We start from the raw sequence: 14,297 nt of genomic DNA on the forward strand, positions 1-14,297 counted from the left end.
GCTGTAAGCAACTGCAAGTGTGTACTGGCATTTACTACAGTTCAGGTCGGGTCACAATTTTTAAACTTTTCACCAAAGGTTACTGAAAGACTTAGAGAGATACAATGATACAGGATACAATGTGATGTTTAAAACAAATCATAAACATGTAAGTAGAACAGAGAGTGACTTTGAGTTTACAAGTAGATATCTTAGATATAGTTTCATAAAAGGAATCATCAGACCATTAACATATATCACAATGCTATAATGTGAACCTAAATTTCTGAGCCTGAGAGATTCCAAAAAAGTATTCAGAAAAAACTGCACTCTGTAAGTTCTCATTATGAATATGTTTATTACATTTAATCTGTATAAAACATATATATATGCATATATATATATATATATATATATATATATATATATATATATATATATATATATATATGCTAGGAAAATGTTTAAAACCTTACTCTAAAGGCCATTCATTGGTTCTGAAAAAAATACAGCAGGTAAAACAACCAGGGAGCAGGTAGGTCCACAGAAATAATGCTAAAGAACCTATCAATAACCCAACTGATGTTCAAAAGTTATGGCCAAGGGGGAGTAAACGGGAACTCAGATTGTCACCAGCTATTTGATTTATACCAAGTTATACTGTAACAATTTCACAGTGTCGTAGTGTTTTTGGTTATAATGTATTAAGATGTTCTTCTAAAATGACATTACTTAGAGTAACATTAAACTGAGCATATCTGTACTAAATTCTATATTTTTGTGCCCGATGATTTATCATTCATTTGGAAATTTTAAAAACCAGAGAACTTATGGTTTTAGCAGATTTACTCATTAGAATATGAAATCTCAGAGAGGTGGTTTTTTCTGATTGTTTCCATCATAGCATTCGCTCATTTAAACCTAATTCTGTTTTATCTAAATTTCTCATAAATGGAGAACTACACCCCAAATAAACTGCCAAATCGCAGCATGTTTATTTGTAAGAACAGCAGTAACATGGTTGACTAGTTAAACACAACCCGTCTCTCAGAACTATTTAGGCAAAACATTACCTGTGCTTCTCAATCTTATACTTCTGCCTGTCTAGTTTTACATTGAGACTTCAGTTATAGATGTTTCTTTTTAAAAATCAAGTAAGTAATCATGAGCAGAGTTTACCTGGCCAGCCAATGATCCACAAGCACCTGCAGCTCCACTGACAACCAATGTCTGGTTGGAACCAGTGCTTATATGACCTTTTTCTTTAATTCCAAGCAAAGAAGTCAATCCCATTATACCAATAGCACCAAGAAAGTAAGAAAGGTGTCCATCTGCAAGTTGTGGGTCTACCTAAAATAAAATATGCACATATTTTAATATCACACTATCGATTTCTATTAGAGTTCAAACAGGAAACCTTGGTAGAAATTAACCCTGTATAATTTCTGTTATGTCAAAGTGTCTATACTGTAAGGGAACTAAAGTATAAGGCTGGACCAAAAGCGGTATGGCAAAGCATGCCTGTCACAATTGGCTGTGTGACTGTGGGCAAGTCACATAACTTCTCAGTGACCACCAATAACTCTCATACTCAGCTGCCAAACAGTTGCCAATTGGCATTGGAAGAGGCAGTTTTCTTCATTGAAATACTAATACATGCTATCCAAAAAAAGGGCAGCATTAGAATACAGAATCTCTGTTCAAAGCCTCAAGCCAAAGTTCAACCTTCAAAATGTCAAACGTTGTGACTGTGGGAAACTAGGGACACTGACATGCTATTGGTAGAACAAATGATAACAGCCATTTTGCATGTAATTGGGAACAATCCCCAAAGAGTTATTAAACTGTACATTTCCTTTAACTTAGCTATATCACTACTAGTGGTGTAGAAATCAAAGAAAAAGGAAAAGGTCCTATATGCATAAAAATATTTATAGTAGCACTTTTTGTAGTGGCAGAGAAATGGAATCTATAGGGATGCCCATCATTTGAATGGATGAACCAATTACAACATATTAATATAATGGAATATTATTGTGCTATAAGAAATAATGAAAGAAAGAATTTCACAGAAATTTGGGACTACTTGAACTTATGCAGAGGGACGGGAGCAGAACTGGGATAATATTTAAACTATAACAATATTGAAAAAAAAGTTTTTGGAGCACTTAAAAATTCTAATCAATGCAACGACCAATCATAATTCCAGAGGACCAATGTTGAAAAGATATGGAAAAGAAGGGAAACTATGATAATTCTTTCATCAACAAAAAAATGCCATGAATATAAAAAGTCATGGTCTCTGCTTTAGGTGCTCAAGATTTTCTTTTGTTTGTTTATTTCTCTGCTTTACTACAGAGCCCTTCCACTAATTAGCTACGTGATGTTGGGAAAGTAACCCAGTGTTCCTTTCTTTCAGTTTCCTGATCTATAGAAAGAAGGGCTATTACTCTATAACCTCCAAGGTTTCTTCCAACTAAGATCTGATTTGTAAATCAATCGCCATAATGAAATAATAATACTTCCCTACATTGGTGTCATAACACTTTAAAGTTTGGAAAGCAATTTCCTTATAACCCTGTAAGGCAGGTAATGGAGATTGTTAGTGGCTTTCAACAGAGTTGGCATTAGGCCAAACTGTGAAGTATGATTTCAGGACTTCTTCGTTGTTCTTTCTGCATCCTACTGCCCCTTAAACACCTTTCTTTCCTCCAAGTATTCATTGTCCCCTGCTGCCTTCCAGCTGCTTAGCTCTCAGCTGTAATAGAATTTCAGTCAGCAGCAAGCCAAGTTGTTGACCATTTTTCCTGTATTCTCCTTTCAAAACTTATCTGTCTTCTAAATTAGTCCTTTAGAAATCTCCAACTTCTGTTAGGAAAAATTCTGGTTGAGATGTGCCACATTACTGCTTGCAGGTGGTAGTAACAACACATACATCCATTTTAACAGGTACTTTTAACTAATGATGAAAGTTTGAAGTCCTAAGGCAGGCCAAGTTGTGAGTGGGAAGTTAGGAGGAGATGAGAATTTCTCACTAAACCTTCAAATCATACCACCATAAAGCCCCTAGTTGTTACTATGAAGTGACAAAAGTCCCTTGACTTCAGTTTTAAGCATAATTGTTTCACCTGTGACTTAGACAGTAAATGAAAGTCATTAACCAGACTTTCAATGAAGATACAGTTGAGCTTTATATAACTTATTCTTTATAAAAATTTTCAGGTAATAAAAAGGAAGGAAGACCATATAACCAATTAAGTGTTGGTATAGATTTTGATACATTTAATGAGTCAGTAGGCAGAAGAAACTGGATGATTTTATTACTTTTTTGATATTAAGCAGAATCAAATGCCAAGGAAAAAATGAATTGAGAATTATAGGAAATATATATGCACTGTTTAATAGAGATTACCTTTTCAAGGGTGTTTCCCTCTAAAATAGCCTTAGTCTGCCAGGGCCAATTAAAAGAAGTCACATAATTGCCTTTAGCCCAATTTGTATGTTGACTCTCTTCTACAATTCCAACACCTCCACCATCAAGCACTTCAGACAGCTGCCAAGGCTTCATAAAGTCAATACCAGTGTAATCATTTATCCTTAAACGCTGAAAGCCAAAAACATTGATTAGGAGAATTCTGAAAATATGTCACTATGTGTCCTTATCCAGAAACCATTAAAAAGGGATATATTGCATGGTGGTGAGAAAAAAATGAAATAGTGTTAGGTATAAAGTATTCCTCTGAGACAAAAAACCAAAATTTCATCTTCCCCTTTCTTTTCTCTCCTCCCAGGTATTGGTAATTTAAAGAATATCTCCCTTAAAAAGGTACTGGAAAATGCCTGTTTAAAGGATACAGACGATTTTCAATATCCTTGTCATAACCCTAATGAAACCACAAAGTATTATTATTTCACAAATTCTTCCAATCCCCGAAACCTGCAAAAGAAAAATTATTTTTCTCATAGCTGTCCTTCTTCCTCATGCCCTATTATGCAACCTTTTCCCTCTAACACGAATTGTTTTCAATTCAGAACCCACTGCTAGTGCCACAGTTAGAAAGGGCTATGTTAAAGCAGATTAGCTATGGCCATTTCCCAATAATTCATTCTTATTAAACAGAAACTCATCAATGTTAACAATGAAAACCACAATTAAAAGGTTGCTTCAAGAGTCCCTAGAAGGAGGCACAATTATACCCTCATCACTTCTACCAACTAATGAAACAGTTCCTAAAGAAGTTAAATAATATTAGGGAACATAATGTTAATAGACTTTTTTTTAAATTTGTGATTAAAAAAAAACTATAAAGGATACAGGCAAAAAAACCCACAAGCTACCAGGCTTCTTTCTTGCTTCTCTGAAACGTGACAAGCCATAATACATAAATATGAAACACTTGGTTCCTGTGAAACAGTCACGGAAAAAAAATGTCATTGACAATGGCTCAAAGCTGCATGATTTATTCTACCAGGCAATTACACAAAAATCAATGAAGATCTTTCATTTTAGCACATTACACATAGGGCTTATGAAACATACCTAAATAGGAATTACTTAAGCTGATCATAATGACCTCTGAGGAACAGTTTTCATAACATCATACAAGTTATGAGGTGGCTAACCAATGCAAATACATAAAACCTTTAAGTATGAAAGTACTAGAGACCACATGGACAGAAAGAAGAGACAGATGAGGAGCTTGGGAAATATTATAAGCCTGGCACAGGGGCATGATATATTCGTGATGGGGGACTTCTATTATCAAGCAAAGAAGCTAAGAATACCTTTCTACCTTCATAACAATTTCATCCTTCAAAAGGTGGAGGAATCAAGAAGGAGAATTTCTATTCTGATCCTGACTACCAGGAAAAACTGGTGGCTGAGGTAGGAATGACGGGACCCCAGGTAGAAGTGACCACTTCCTATGAGAGTTTGTGACAGAGGAGAGGAAATCTGGACAGTATGTATTATGTACCCTAAATTGGAAAGTCAGATTTGAAAGAGTTCAGAGGAAACAAAGTTAAGATCCCATGGAGTAAAATGCTTCAGAGTATGTTAGCTCAGGACAGCAAGGAGATATTCAAGAATGAAATTCTCATAACCCAAACAGAAATGATTCTAAATTGCAATTTTCTGAAAAAATTCAATTCAATAAAAATTTATTAAGCGCGTATGATGTGCCAGGCACTGTGATAAAAGCACTAGCTATACAAAAAGAGGCAAAAGACAGTACCTGTCCTCAAGGACCTTACAATGAAAAGAGCATGATATATGCACAGGGACTCACCAACAAACTGAAGTTTTAAAAAGAAATGTTCAGTACATGGGAACAAAGGCAACTGCCTTATGGAGGATGATGGCACAGCCTTGTAAAAACCATGTTAGACCAACAACAAAACCAAACAAAACCAACAGAAATTCCATTTAAAATAACTATGGGCTCAGATTCTTAGAATCTAGCCACTTGCTCACTAATGTTCAGACTCCTTAAGAGTCTGACCAATATGATGGAATGACGGATGTTCTAATAAACCTTGTCTTTGGCTAACAAATACAATAAAATAAAATAACTATGAATGCCAGAAAAAAACTTGTGAGTCTACCTGCCACAGGAACTACATAAACACAATTACAAAACACTTCACACAGATCAGGACATTTAAATAACTAGAGAAATATTAATTGCTCATGAGTAACCTCAATCAATTTAACAAGAAGGACAATACTACCTAAATTAACTCATTTATTCAGTGCCATAAGACTCAAACTACTAAAGAATTACTTTATAAGGCTGACAAAATCATAACAAAATTCATCTAGGGAACAAAAGGTTAAGGATATCAAGGGAATCAATAAAAAAAATGGAAGGAAGTAAGACTAGTAGTATCAAATCTCAAACCATGCTACAAAGCCATAATTATCAAAACTATTTGGTACTTGGTAAGGAATAGATAGGTTGATCAGTGGAACACATTATGTATACAACACCGAGAAACAAATGAGCATAGTAACCTAGTGCCTGATAAATCCCAAGTGCCAGCTAGTAGAGCAAGAGCTCAATATCTGACGAAAATTATTGTGAAACCTGGAAAGCAGTCTGGCAGAAACGAGGCACAGGCCAACCTCTCACACTTTATATAATATGATAAGCTCAAAATGGGCACATGATTCAGACATAAAGGATGATATCATAAGCAAATTAGTGGCACATGGAAAAAATTACCTGGCAGATCTATGGAGAGGGGAAGAATTCATTCCAAACAAGAGACAGAGGTTTACAGGAAGTAAAATGGATAATTTTGATGATATTAAATCGAAATTTTTTTACACAAACAAAACCAATGCAGCTAAAAGTAGGAGAAAAACAGGGAAGTAGGAAAGAAATATTTCCATATTTGCTCTGATAAAGGGCTCATTTCTAAAATATATAGGGAACTCAGTGAAATTCATGAGAATAAGAGTCATTTCCCAAATGATAAAAAGTCAAAAGAAATGAATAGGCAACTTTTAGAAGAAGAAATCAAAGCTACCAATAGGCATATTAAAAATGCTCTGAAATACTAATGACAATTCTAAGGAACAATTTGGAACTACGACCCCAAAGCTATTAAATTGAATATACCCTTTGACCCAGTGTTACTGCTACTAGCTCTATATCCCAAAGAAATAAAAGAGAGGACACATATGCACAAAACTAATTATAGCAGTTCTTTTTTGTGGTGGCAAAGAATTGGAATTCACCAGTTAGTGAGTGGCTGAATAAATTACAGTACATAAATGTGATGGAATACTGTTTTCTTGTAAGAAATGATGAAGGGGATGGTTTCACCAAAACCTGAGAAGACTTATGTGAACTGATGCAAAGTGAGGTGAGCAGAACCAGAAGAACAATGTACACAGTAACAGCAATATTGTAAGGATAATGAAGTGTGAAACTTAGTAACTCTGATCAACATAATGACCAATTACAATTCCAAAGGACTCATGTTATCAACCTTTAGAAAGAGAGCTGATAGACTCAGAGGACACAATGAAACATTTTATTCTGTTTTTCTTTTTCTCACTTTTCCCCTCCTTGGAACATGGCTATTGCAGAAAACTGTTTTGTATGTCAATATGTATTTGTAATGGGTTTTATTTTTCTTCCCTTCTCAGTGGGGGTGGGGAGAGAATTTGGAACTCAAAATAAAAGAAAAATGAATTCAAACATTTTAGAAATAGTTAAGCTTGCACTTTCAAAAGAAAATAAAACTTTTAGGAATACTAAAACTTAGAATTTGAGGCTGGCAAGGAAATCTCAGGACAACAAAGTGTCTCTCTCTTTTTAACCCTACCTTCAGAGAAAAAGGAGAAATGAAGATGAGATAATAACTTTGCTTGGGGTAGATGAGATAACTGTCAATAGAGAGAAGACAGAAGTGCTCAAATCTTATTTTATTGTTTCATTTCTCTCTGCAGAGGAGAATGATCTCTATACTAAAAGGGACAGAACAAAACTGACTAACAGAGTTGATACCCAAAATACATAAGGAGAGAGCAGTGAGCACTTAGCTATCCTAGATGAAGTTCAGTAACTTGCCCCAGGATCATCTGAAAGTACTGGCAGATGTCAATGTGGAGCCTGTATCAATGATATGTGAAAGACCTTTATGGAAAATAGGAGAGGTGTCACAAGACTGGAGAGGGACAAAAGTCTGGATTAAAAAAAAAGAAAGAGGACAGAGACTGTAAACTATGTAGGTCAGTTGGTGGCATTTTGATTCCCAGGAATGTTATTGAGAATATAATTAAAGAGATGCCTGACAAACATTTAGAAAAGATGATTCAATAATCATCACGTGTTATTATTACCTTTGTGACAATTTCGTCATTGTACACAGCAGGTGCTGGATGATTATTTATTGAATTGGAAAAAGAAACAAAGATCTAAAAAGAAGCAGCTAGTGCTGTTTGTCCTCCATTCTCAAAGAGGACCAATGACATCGTGAGGGTGATGTTCTTGGTGAAGCCATACTATCTCTCTGTAATCACTGACTTTTGTCTTGCCACTGGACTTCAATGACTCTGGAAGAGAGAATGAAGCTGCCAACTTTGCTCAGCTCTACCACACTTAAATCCAATTCACAAGCAATTCAAGTCAAAAAAGATTGTAAGCTCCTTGAGGGCAGGGACTATCTTTCACCTCTTTTTGTATCCCCAGTGCTTAGCACATGTTGTTGTTGACCAGTTTTAGTTGTGTTCAACTCTTTGTGACCCACTTGGGATTTTGTTGGCAAAGATACTGCAGTGGTTTGCCATTTCTGTCTCCAGTTCATTTTACAGATGAGGAAACTGAGGAAAAGAGGTTAAGTGACTTGCCCAGTGTCACACAGCTGATAAGTATCTGAGTCTGAATTTGAACTCATCTTCCTGAATCCAGGCCTGGCACTCTATTCACTGTGCCACCTACCTGTCTGTGGCACATATGCCTGGCACATGGCAGGCACTTGATAAATATTGCTTTTTTTTTTCAGGCAATTGGGGTGAAGTGACTTGCCCAGGATCACACAGCTAGAAAGTGTCAAGCCTTTGGTCTGACACCAGATTTGAACTCAGCTCTATCTACTGCGCCACTAGCTGCCCCTAAATATTTCTTCATTGATTATTTTGTCATAAGAAATGAGCAACGGGATAGACTTAAAGAACCCTGCGAGGACTTGTATGAACTGAAACAGAACTAAATGAACACAACCAGGAGATCTAATTAAACAATGACTATAGCATTGTAAGGAAAAACAACTGTGAAACATTAAATAACTAACAGCAGTGCAAAGAGCACTGATAAAGACTTGGCAGACATGTGATGATCGACAGGTGCAGAATGAGACACGTATTTACCAAAAGAGCCAGTGCATGGCTTTGTTTTGAGTAACCATATTTACTTGTTAGAAGGAAGGACTTTTGTTTTGGTAGAAGGGGCGGTACTGATAGCCATACTTAAAAAAGAAAGAAAGGAAAGTAAGAAACAACTGTCAGCAAATTATTTTGTAAAATAAAAAGAAGAAAGAAGAAAGGGACATAGAAAAACAGGACAATATTAGAACTACCATGTTCAGTTGGAATGAGAAAAAAACCTACTAAAAAAACTGTATGGATTAGAGATTTCATAAGGAATCTTCATTTTCTATTCTTTCTATAGAAAATGTTAATTTATGTTGATGTTTGTCAAGTTCATAATAAAAATAAAATATTTGTAAAGAGAGGCTGTGCAACTTTCAGGGCTAAATGAATTCACTACAATGTCAGCCACAAATAGGAAGATTTAGGGAACTTCACTTTCTGTAAGGAATCCCATTCTGACTTGAACTCTGTGCTGAAGCTCCCCCAAGTCAAAGTGGAATGTTTTAGGTGAGTACATATCTCACCTAAAATTAAAGGGCACAGGATTGCAAGAAAAGGTTATCTCTTACATATTCCAAGGAATCTCATAATTATGATACATAAAGAGAGATATGTTGCAGAGGAAAGTCTGTATGGCAGCATTTTGTTTGACTAAATCAAATGCTTTTTTTCATAATCAACAAACAAGAAGCACAGCTGAATTGTATATTCTCTCCGCCTTTCACTCAGTCTTGTGATGGGTGAGATAGGGTTTGTGCGTGTAAAAGCCTAATTGTTCCCTTCTAATACCCTTTTCAATAATATGCTATATTCACATATAGCTTATTCTCATAAAATTTATTATTACTATTATTATTGTTATTTTAATCACAACACCTTGCTACTTACCATATAAGCATCCACAGAGAGATAAAGAGTTCTGGCTTTTACTTGTCCCGCATTTAATTTATCTGGTAAATCAACCTCTTCTGTACGGAAATTCTCTGCCACTGGTGTGCCATGTATTCCTAAAATAATGTTGGATAAACAAAGAGGCAATGAAAATAATTTTGAATAATCACTCTTTTAAATCTTATTTTCTAAAATAATTTTGTTTCAGATTTTTCCAACATTTCTTAATGCGCAATAATATTCTATTATATTCAGATGCCATTCTCCAATTCATGGGCACCCACTTTGTTTCTAATCTTGGAAATCCACAGAGTGATGCAATTAATGTTTTGGCACATACTAGACTTTTGTTTCTATAGGATTATACAAGATATATGCCCAAAGGTAGGATGAATGAGGCAAAGGATATGGACAATATAGACACTTTTCTTGCTTAATTAAAAGCTGTTTTGCAGAATAGCTGAGCCAACTCAAAGATCTAAAAACAGTATATTAGTGTGCCTGTCTTGCAAAGACCCAACAAAAATAAACTTTCCAATTTTGGGGTCAGTTTTCCCAATTCAATCAAATGAGATATGTGTAAAGTGCTTAGCACAGTGCCAAGCACCCTATAAATGCTTATCCCTTCCCTCCCCCAATATGCATAGTGTGAAATTCAATCTCAGAGTTGCTTTAATTTGAATTTCTCTGATTACTTATTATATAATAAAGTGAATAATAATAGCTACATTTATATTGTCATTTGCAAAAAGCTATTTATTCAGTATATCTCATTTTGTCCTCCCAACAACCTTGAGAGGAAGGTGTTATCATTATCTCCATTTTAAGGGAGAGGAAATTGAGACTTTGAGAGGTTAAGTGACTCCCCCAAGGGCACACAGCTAATAAACATTCAATGCACAATGAAAACGAGGTCATTCAGATTCCACAACCTAGGTTCCTTCTATGCTTATTTGGAGCATGTTTTCCAAGGATCTACTATACCTTGGAATTCTTCTTTAGAAAACTCTTAATCTTTGACTACTGATCTAGGGAAGAACAGTTCTTGGTATTATATATTTGTCATTTTCTTACATAACTCAGATATCAGACTTTTATCACTAAACCTTTCATTTTTAAACTACCTAACCACCAGTTATGAAAGTTAGGGAAGGATTTACAAAGTAAAAAAAAGGTTTTGTTTTAGTTCTCAAGATTTAAAATTCAAGACTTAAATCCAACTCTTTGTGACTCTGTGGCCCGCCTTTCTGCCATTCACTATGTCAGTGCTGTCTCTCACCTTCAACTGTGTGTGAGAAAAATTTCCCATCCTTATCTATAAGGATGATAATTTCATTCTCATCTAAAATATGAGAATTTAAATCCTAAAAAAAGAAAAGAATTCTAAGAGAAGACAACAAAAACAAGAATGTGTGGTTAGGCAGCAGATGCTAAGAATCACAGGTTTTAGCACACATGTAATGATGAAAAGGTTTGGAAGAGCCACTCAGGAGAGTACAATAGTGAGTCAATAACCGAAGTGTTGAGAGGAAATATCTAGCAACAGTGATCAGCTGGAAAGGAGAATCCTTAGAGGGAATGGTCAAAGAGGGCTGGAATGATTTTAAGAAAATAATTCCTCAAGGATGTGCAGAAAATTACATAACTGTTGCTCTGTTTAATGAGGTAAAATATTAACTGAACTTTACCCTGACCACCAAAACAATGTTTTATCTCATTCTGGAATTTTATCTATTGTCACAATAATGCTACAACTCCCAAACTGCTTGGTTGAGAGAGATTTTCAGGGTCATAGGGTGGCAATGTTTCTTTCTAAGTAAAAATCCTAAATTAGGATAGTCTAAATTAATAAAAATTGTTTCTGGCAGGCTTGTGCCTAAAATAGAGAGCATAAAATTTATTCCTACAAGTTGGTAAGATCTTCTAGGTAATCCTATTTATGGATGACATTTGTACTGAATACATCAATTCCTAGAACACAGCAGGTCTCCTATATGAGGTCCATAACCACAAAAGAGTTCACAGGTACAATCAAGTAAATGAAGGATGTCCCCTGTCGGACGGATTTATTTTGTTTAGCTGTACTTTTTTTGTTACAAGTGAGGGAGGAAATGATCATTTTTTTTAAAGAATGTCCATGGTTAAGACTATGATATTTAGTAGAATGGACAACCTACATAGCTAGTCTATCAGTACATATATGTTGGACAGATACAGCAGATTGACAACAAATTGGGCCCAGAAATGAACAGAAGGGAGAGAGTAAATCAGATTTCAGTTGGAGGTTTTCCCCCAGTTTTTCTTATTCTGACCTTTACAAACATCAATGAAAATAAGACTTCCATATATGCAAAAGAATAGACAGGACTGTACATGAAACTCAACCTCCATTAAGAACAAATTGCTCTTCTTTTTAAGTATATGTTAAATGAAGCATATTACTTTCAAAGCTGTCCAACTTTTATGTTGATCCTTTTGGCCTTTCTCTGTCCTCTTCTATTCATTTCAAAAAACATGTTTTAATGATCCTCTTTTTTTTTTAATGGCAATGCTACCCTTACCTCCTCCTCCCACTCAAATTAAGAAGAAAAAACTTTTGAGACAAATATGAATAGTCAAGCAAAACAAATTCCCACAACAGCTGTGTCCAAAAATATATGTCTAAGAGGGCAGCTAGCTGGGACAGCACATAGAGCACCTTCCTGGAGTCAAAAGCACCTGATTTCAAATCCAGCCCTCAGACACATACACACTCACTAGTTGTGTGACTCTGGGCAAGTTACTTAACCCTAACTGCCTCATCCAAAAGTGTGTGTGTGTGTGTGTGTTATCTGCAACTTGAATACATTCCCTCTCTGTCAGGAGCCAAGTAGCATGCTTTATCACCAGTCCTCTAGAATTATGGCTGGACACTGAATTGACCAAAGTTATTAAGTCTTTCAAAGTTGTTTGCCTTTACAATGTTGTCAGTGTATAAATTGTTCTAATTCTATTTATTTCACTTTCCATCAGTTCATGCAAGTCTTCCAAGGTTTCTCTAAAACCGTTCTGCTGGACTACATTTGAAAAGAAATGGACACTGCTTTCTGTGCCCCTCAAACTTTTCTCTGAAATAAAGACTAATTTTCAAATCATCAACATTCCATGATTACTCAAAAGAGTATGGCCTAACTATATACACAGGAAGAATCTTATGGATGAAGAAAGCTAACTGCCCAGACAATTATATGCAGCTGGATGGAAAACCAATAATGAGGTCCACCCATAAAATGCCAGTCCTACTCAGTGGAAAGAGCAGTCAATATGGGGTAAGACCTGGGTTGGGCTTTGTTAAGTCACTTAATCTCTCTGGGCCTCAGATTCCTTACTGGTATGAGAAAGAAGGTGGACTCAGTGACCTCTAAGATCCCTTTCCCCACTAAGACTATGAACTTATGATTTTATATCTGGGACAGATGCTGCAGATGAACATGGGCTTGGCACAGTGGGTATAAGTAGGCTGCAGAAAATTACCTAATGAACGGTGAAATTACATTTATTTAAGTGGCATAAAAGATACCATCAGAGATGTGTGAACAGAAAATGTAGGAAGAGCAAAGAATTAATTATCCATGTGCTATAATAGTGATGGCAAGAGACCTAGAACAACGCCCTGCTCTGGGGGCAGGAGAACCCATGTCAATGGGATCACAGCCCCACTCAAGTCTTAAAAGGATATCTTATCATATTAATTTTCCCATAGATAGTACGATTAAAATAAAGCATAAACATAAAATCATAGCATAGAATGACAAGCTCTTTCAAGTTAAAAAGGCCAATAAAGGTCATCTGGTTCCAAACTCCCTCATTTTATGGGGATGGAGGTCCACAAAGGCTAAGTGATTTGCCCTCAGTTATACAAGGTGTTGTTGGCAGAGCCAGCACTGATACCTCAAAACTTCAGATTTCCAGTTAAATTGCTTTCTCTACTGGTGCTTTGACATTGACCTTAAGTTTTGAATTCTACTAAATTTTCAGTCTTTTGCCATAATGTTCTACTGTTGCTGTTTGGTCATTTTCAGCTGTGTTTGACTCTTGGTGACCCCATTTGGGATTTTCTTGGCAAAGATACTGGAGTGGTTTGCCATTTCCTTCTCCAGTTTATTTTTACAGATGAGGAAACTGAGACAAACAGGGTTAATTGGGGACAGCTTTGTGGATAGAGCACTGGCCCTGAAGTCAGGAGGACCTGAGTTCAAATCCAGCCTCAGACCAAACACTTGACACTAGCTGTGTGACCCTGGGGAAGTCACTTAACCCCAACTGGCTATTAACAAAAAACAAACAAACAAAGAAATAGGGTTAATTGACTTGACAAGGGTCACACAGCTAGTAAGTATCTGAGACTGGATTTGAACTCAGGTCCTCCTCACTTCAGGGCCGATGCTCTATCCACTGCGACACCTAGCTGTTCCCCATCATAGGTACTTTTAAAAACAATTTGGAAGTGTACTTCAGAAAGAAAACAAAACAATTTGGAGAGGTGGTTTTTCGTTTTGTTTTTGTT

At 35.9% G+C, this 14,297-nt stretch overlaps 1 protein-coding gene across 5 annotated transcripts in view; it reads right to left on the bottom strand.

Moving 5' to 3' along the window:
- Positions 1–14,297, bottom strand: part of LOC110208345 (prostaglandin reductase 2-like) — a 544,334-nt gene that overhangs the window by 10,350 nt on the left and 519,687 nt on the right. For all 5 annotated transcript variants that reach the window (XM_078151485.1, XM_078151486.1, XM_078151487.1 and 2 more), the window contains exons 3-5: positions 9,749–9,867; positions 3,392–3,583; positions 1,159–1,329 (exon numbers count right to left, since the gene is read on the bottom strand). In XM_078151485.1, coding sequence (XP_078007611.1) covers positions 1,159–1,329; positions 3,392–3,583; positions 9,749–9,867 — 482 coding nt within the window. The remainder of the gene's footprint in view (positions 1–1,158; positions 1,330–3,391; positions 3,584–9,748; positions 9,868–14,297) is intronic.

Source organism: Phascolarctos cinereus, unplaced genomic scaffold (genome assembly GCF_003287225.1).
Source record: "Phascolarctos cinereus isolate Bilbo 61053 unplaced genomic scaffold, phaCin_HiC Scaffold_3;HRSCAF=262, whole genome shotgun sequence".
Classification (NCBI taxonomy): domain Eukaryota; kingdom Metazoa; phylum Chordata; class Mammalia; order Diprotodontia; family Phascolarctidae; genus Phascolarctos; species Phascolarctos cinereus.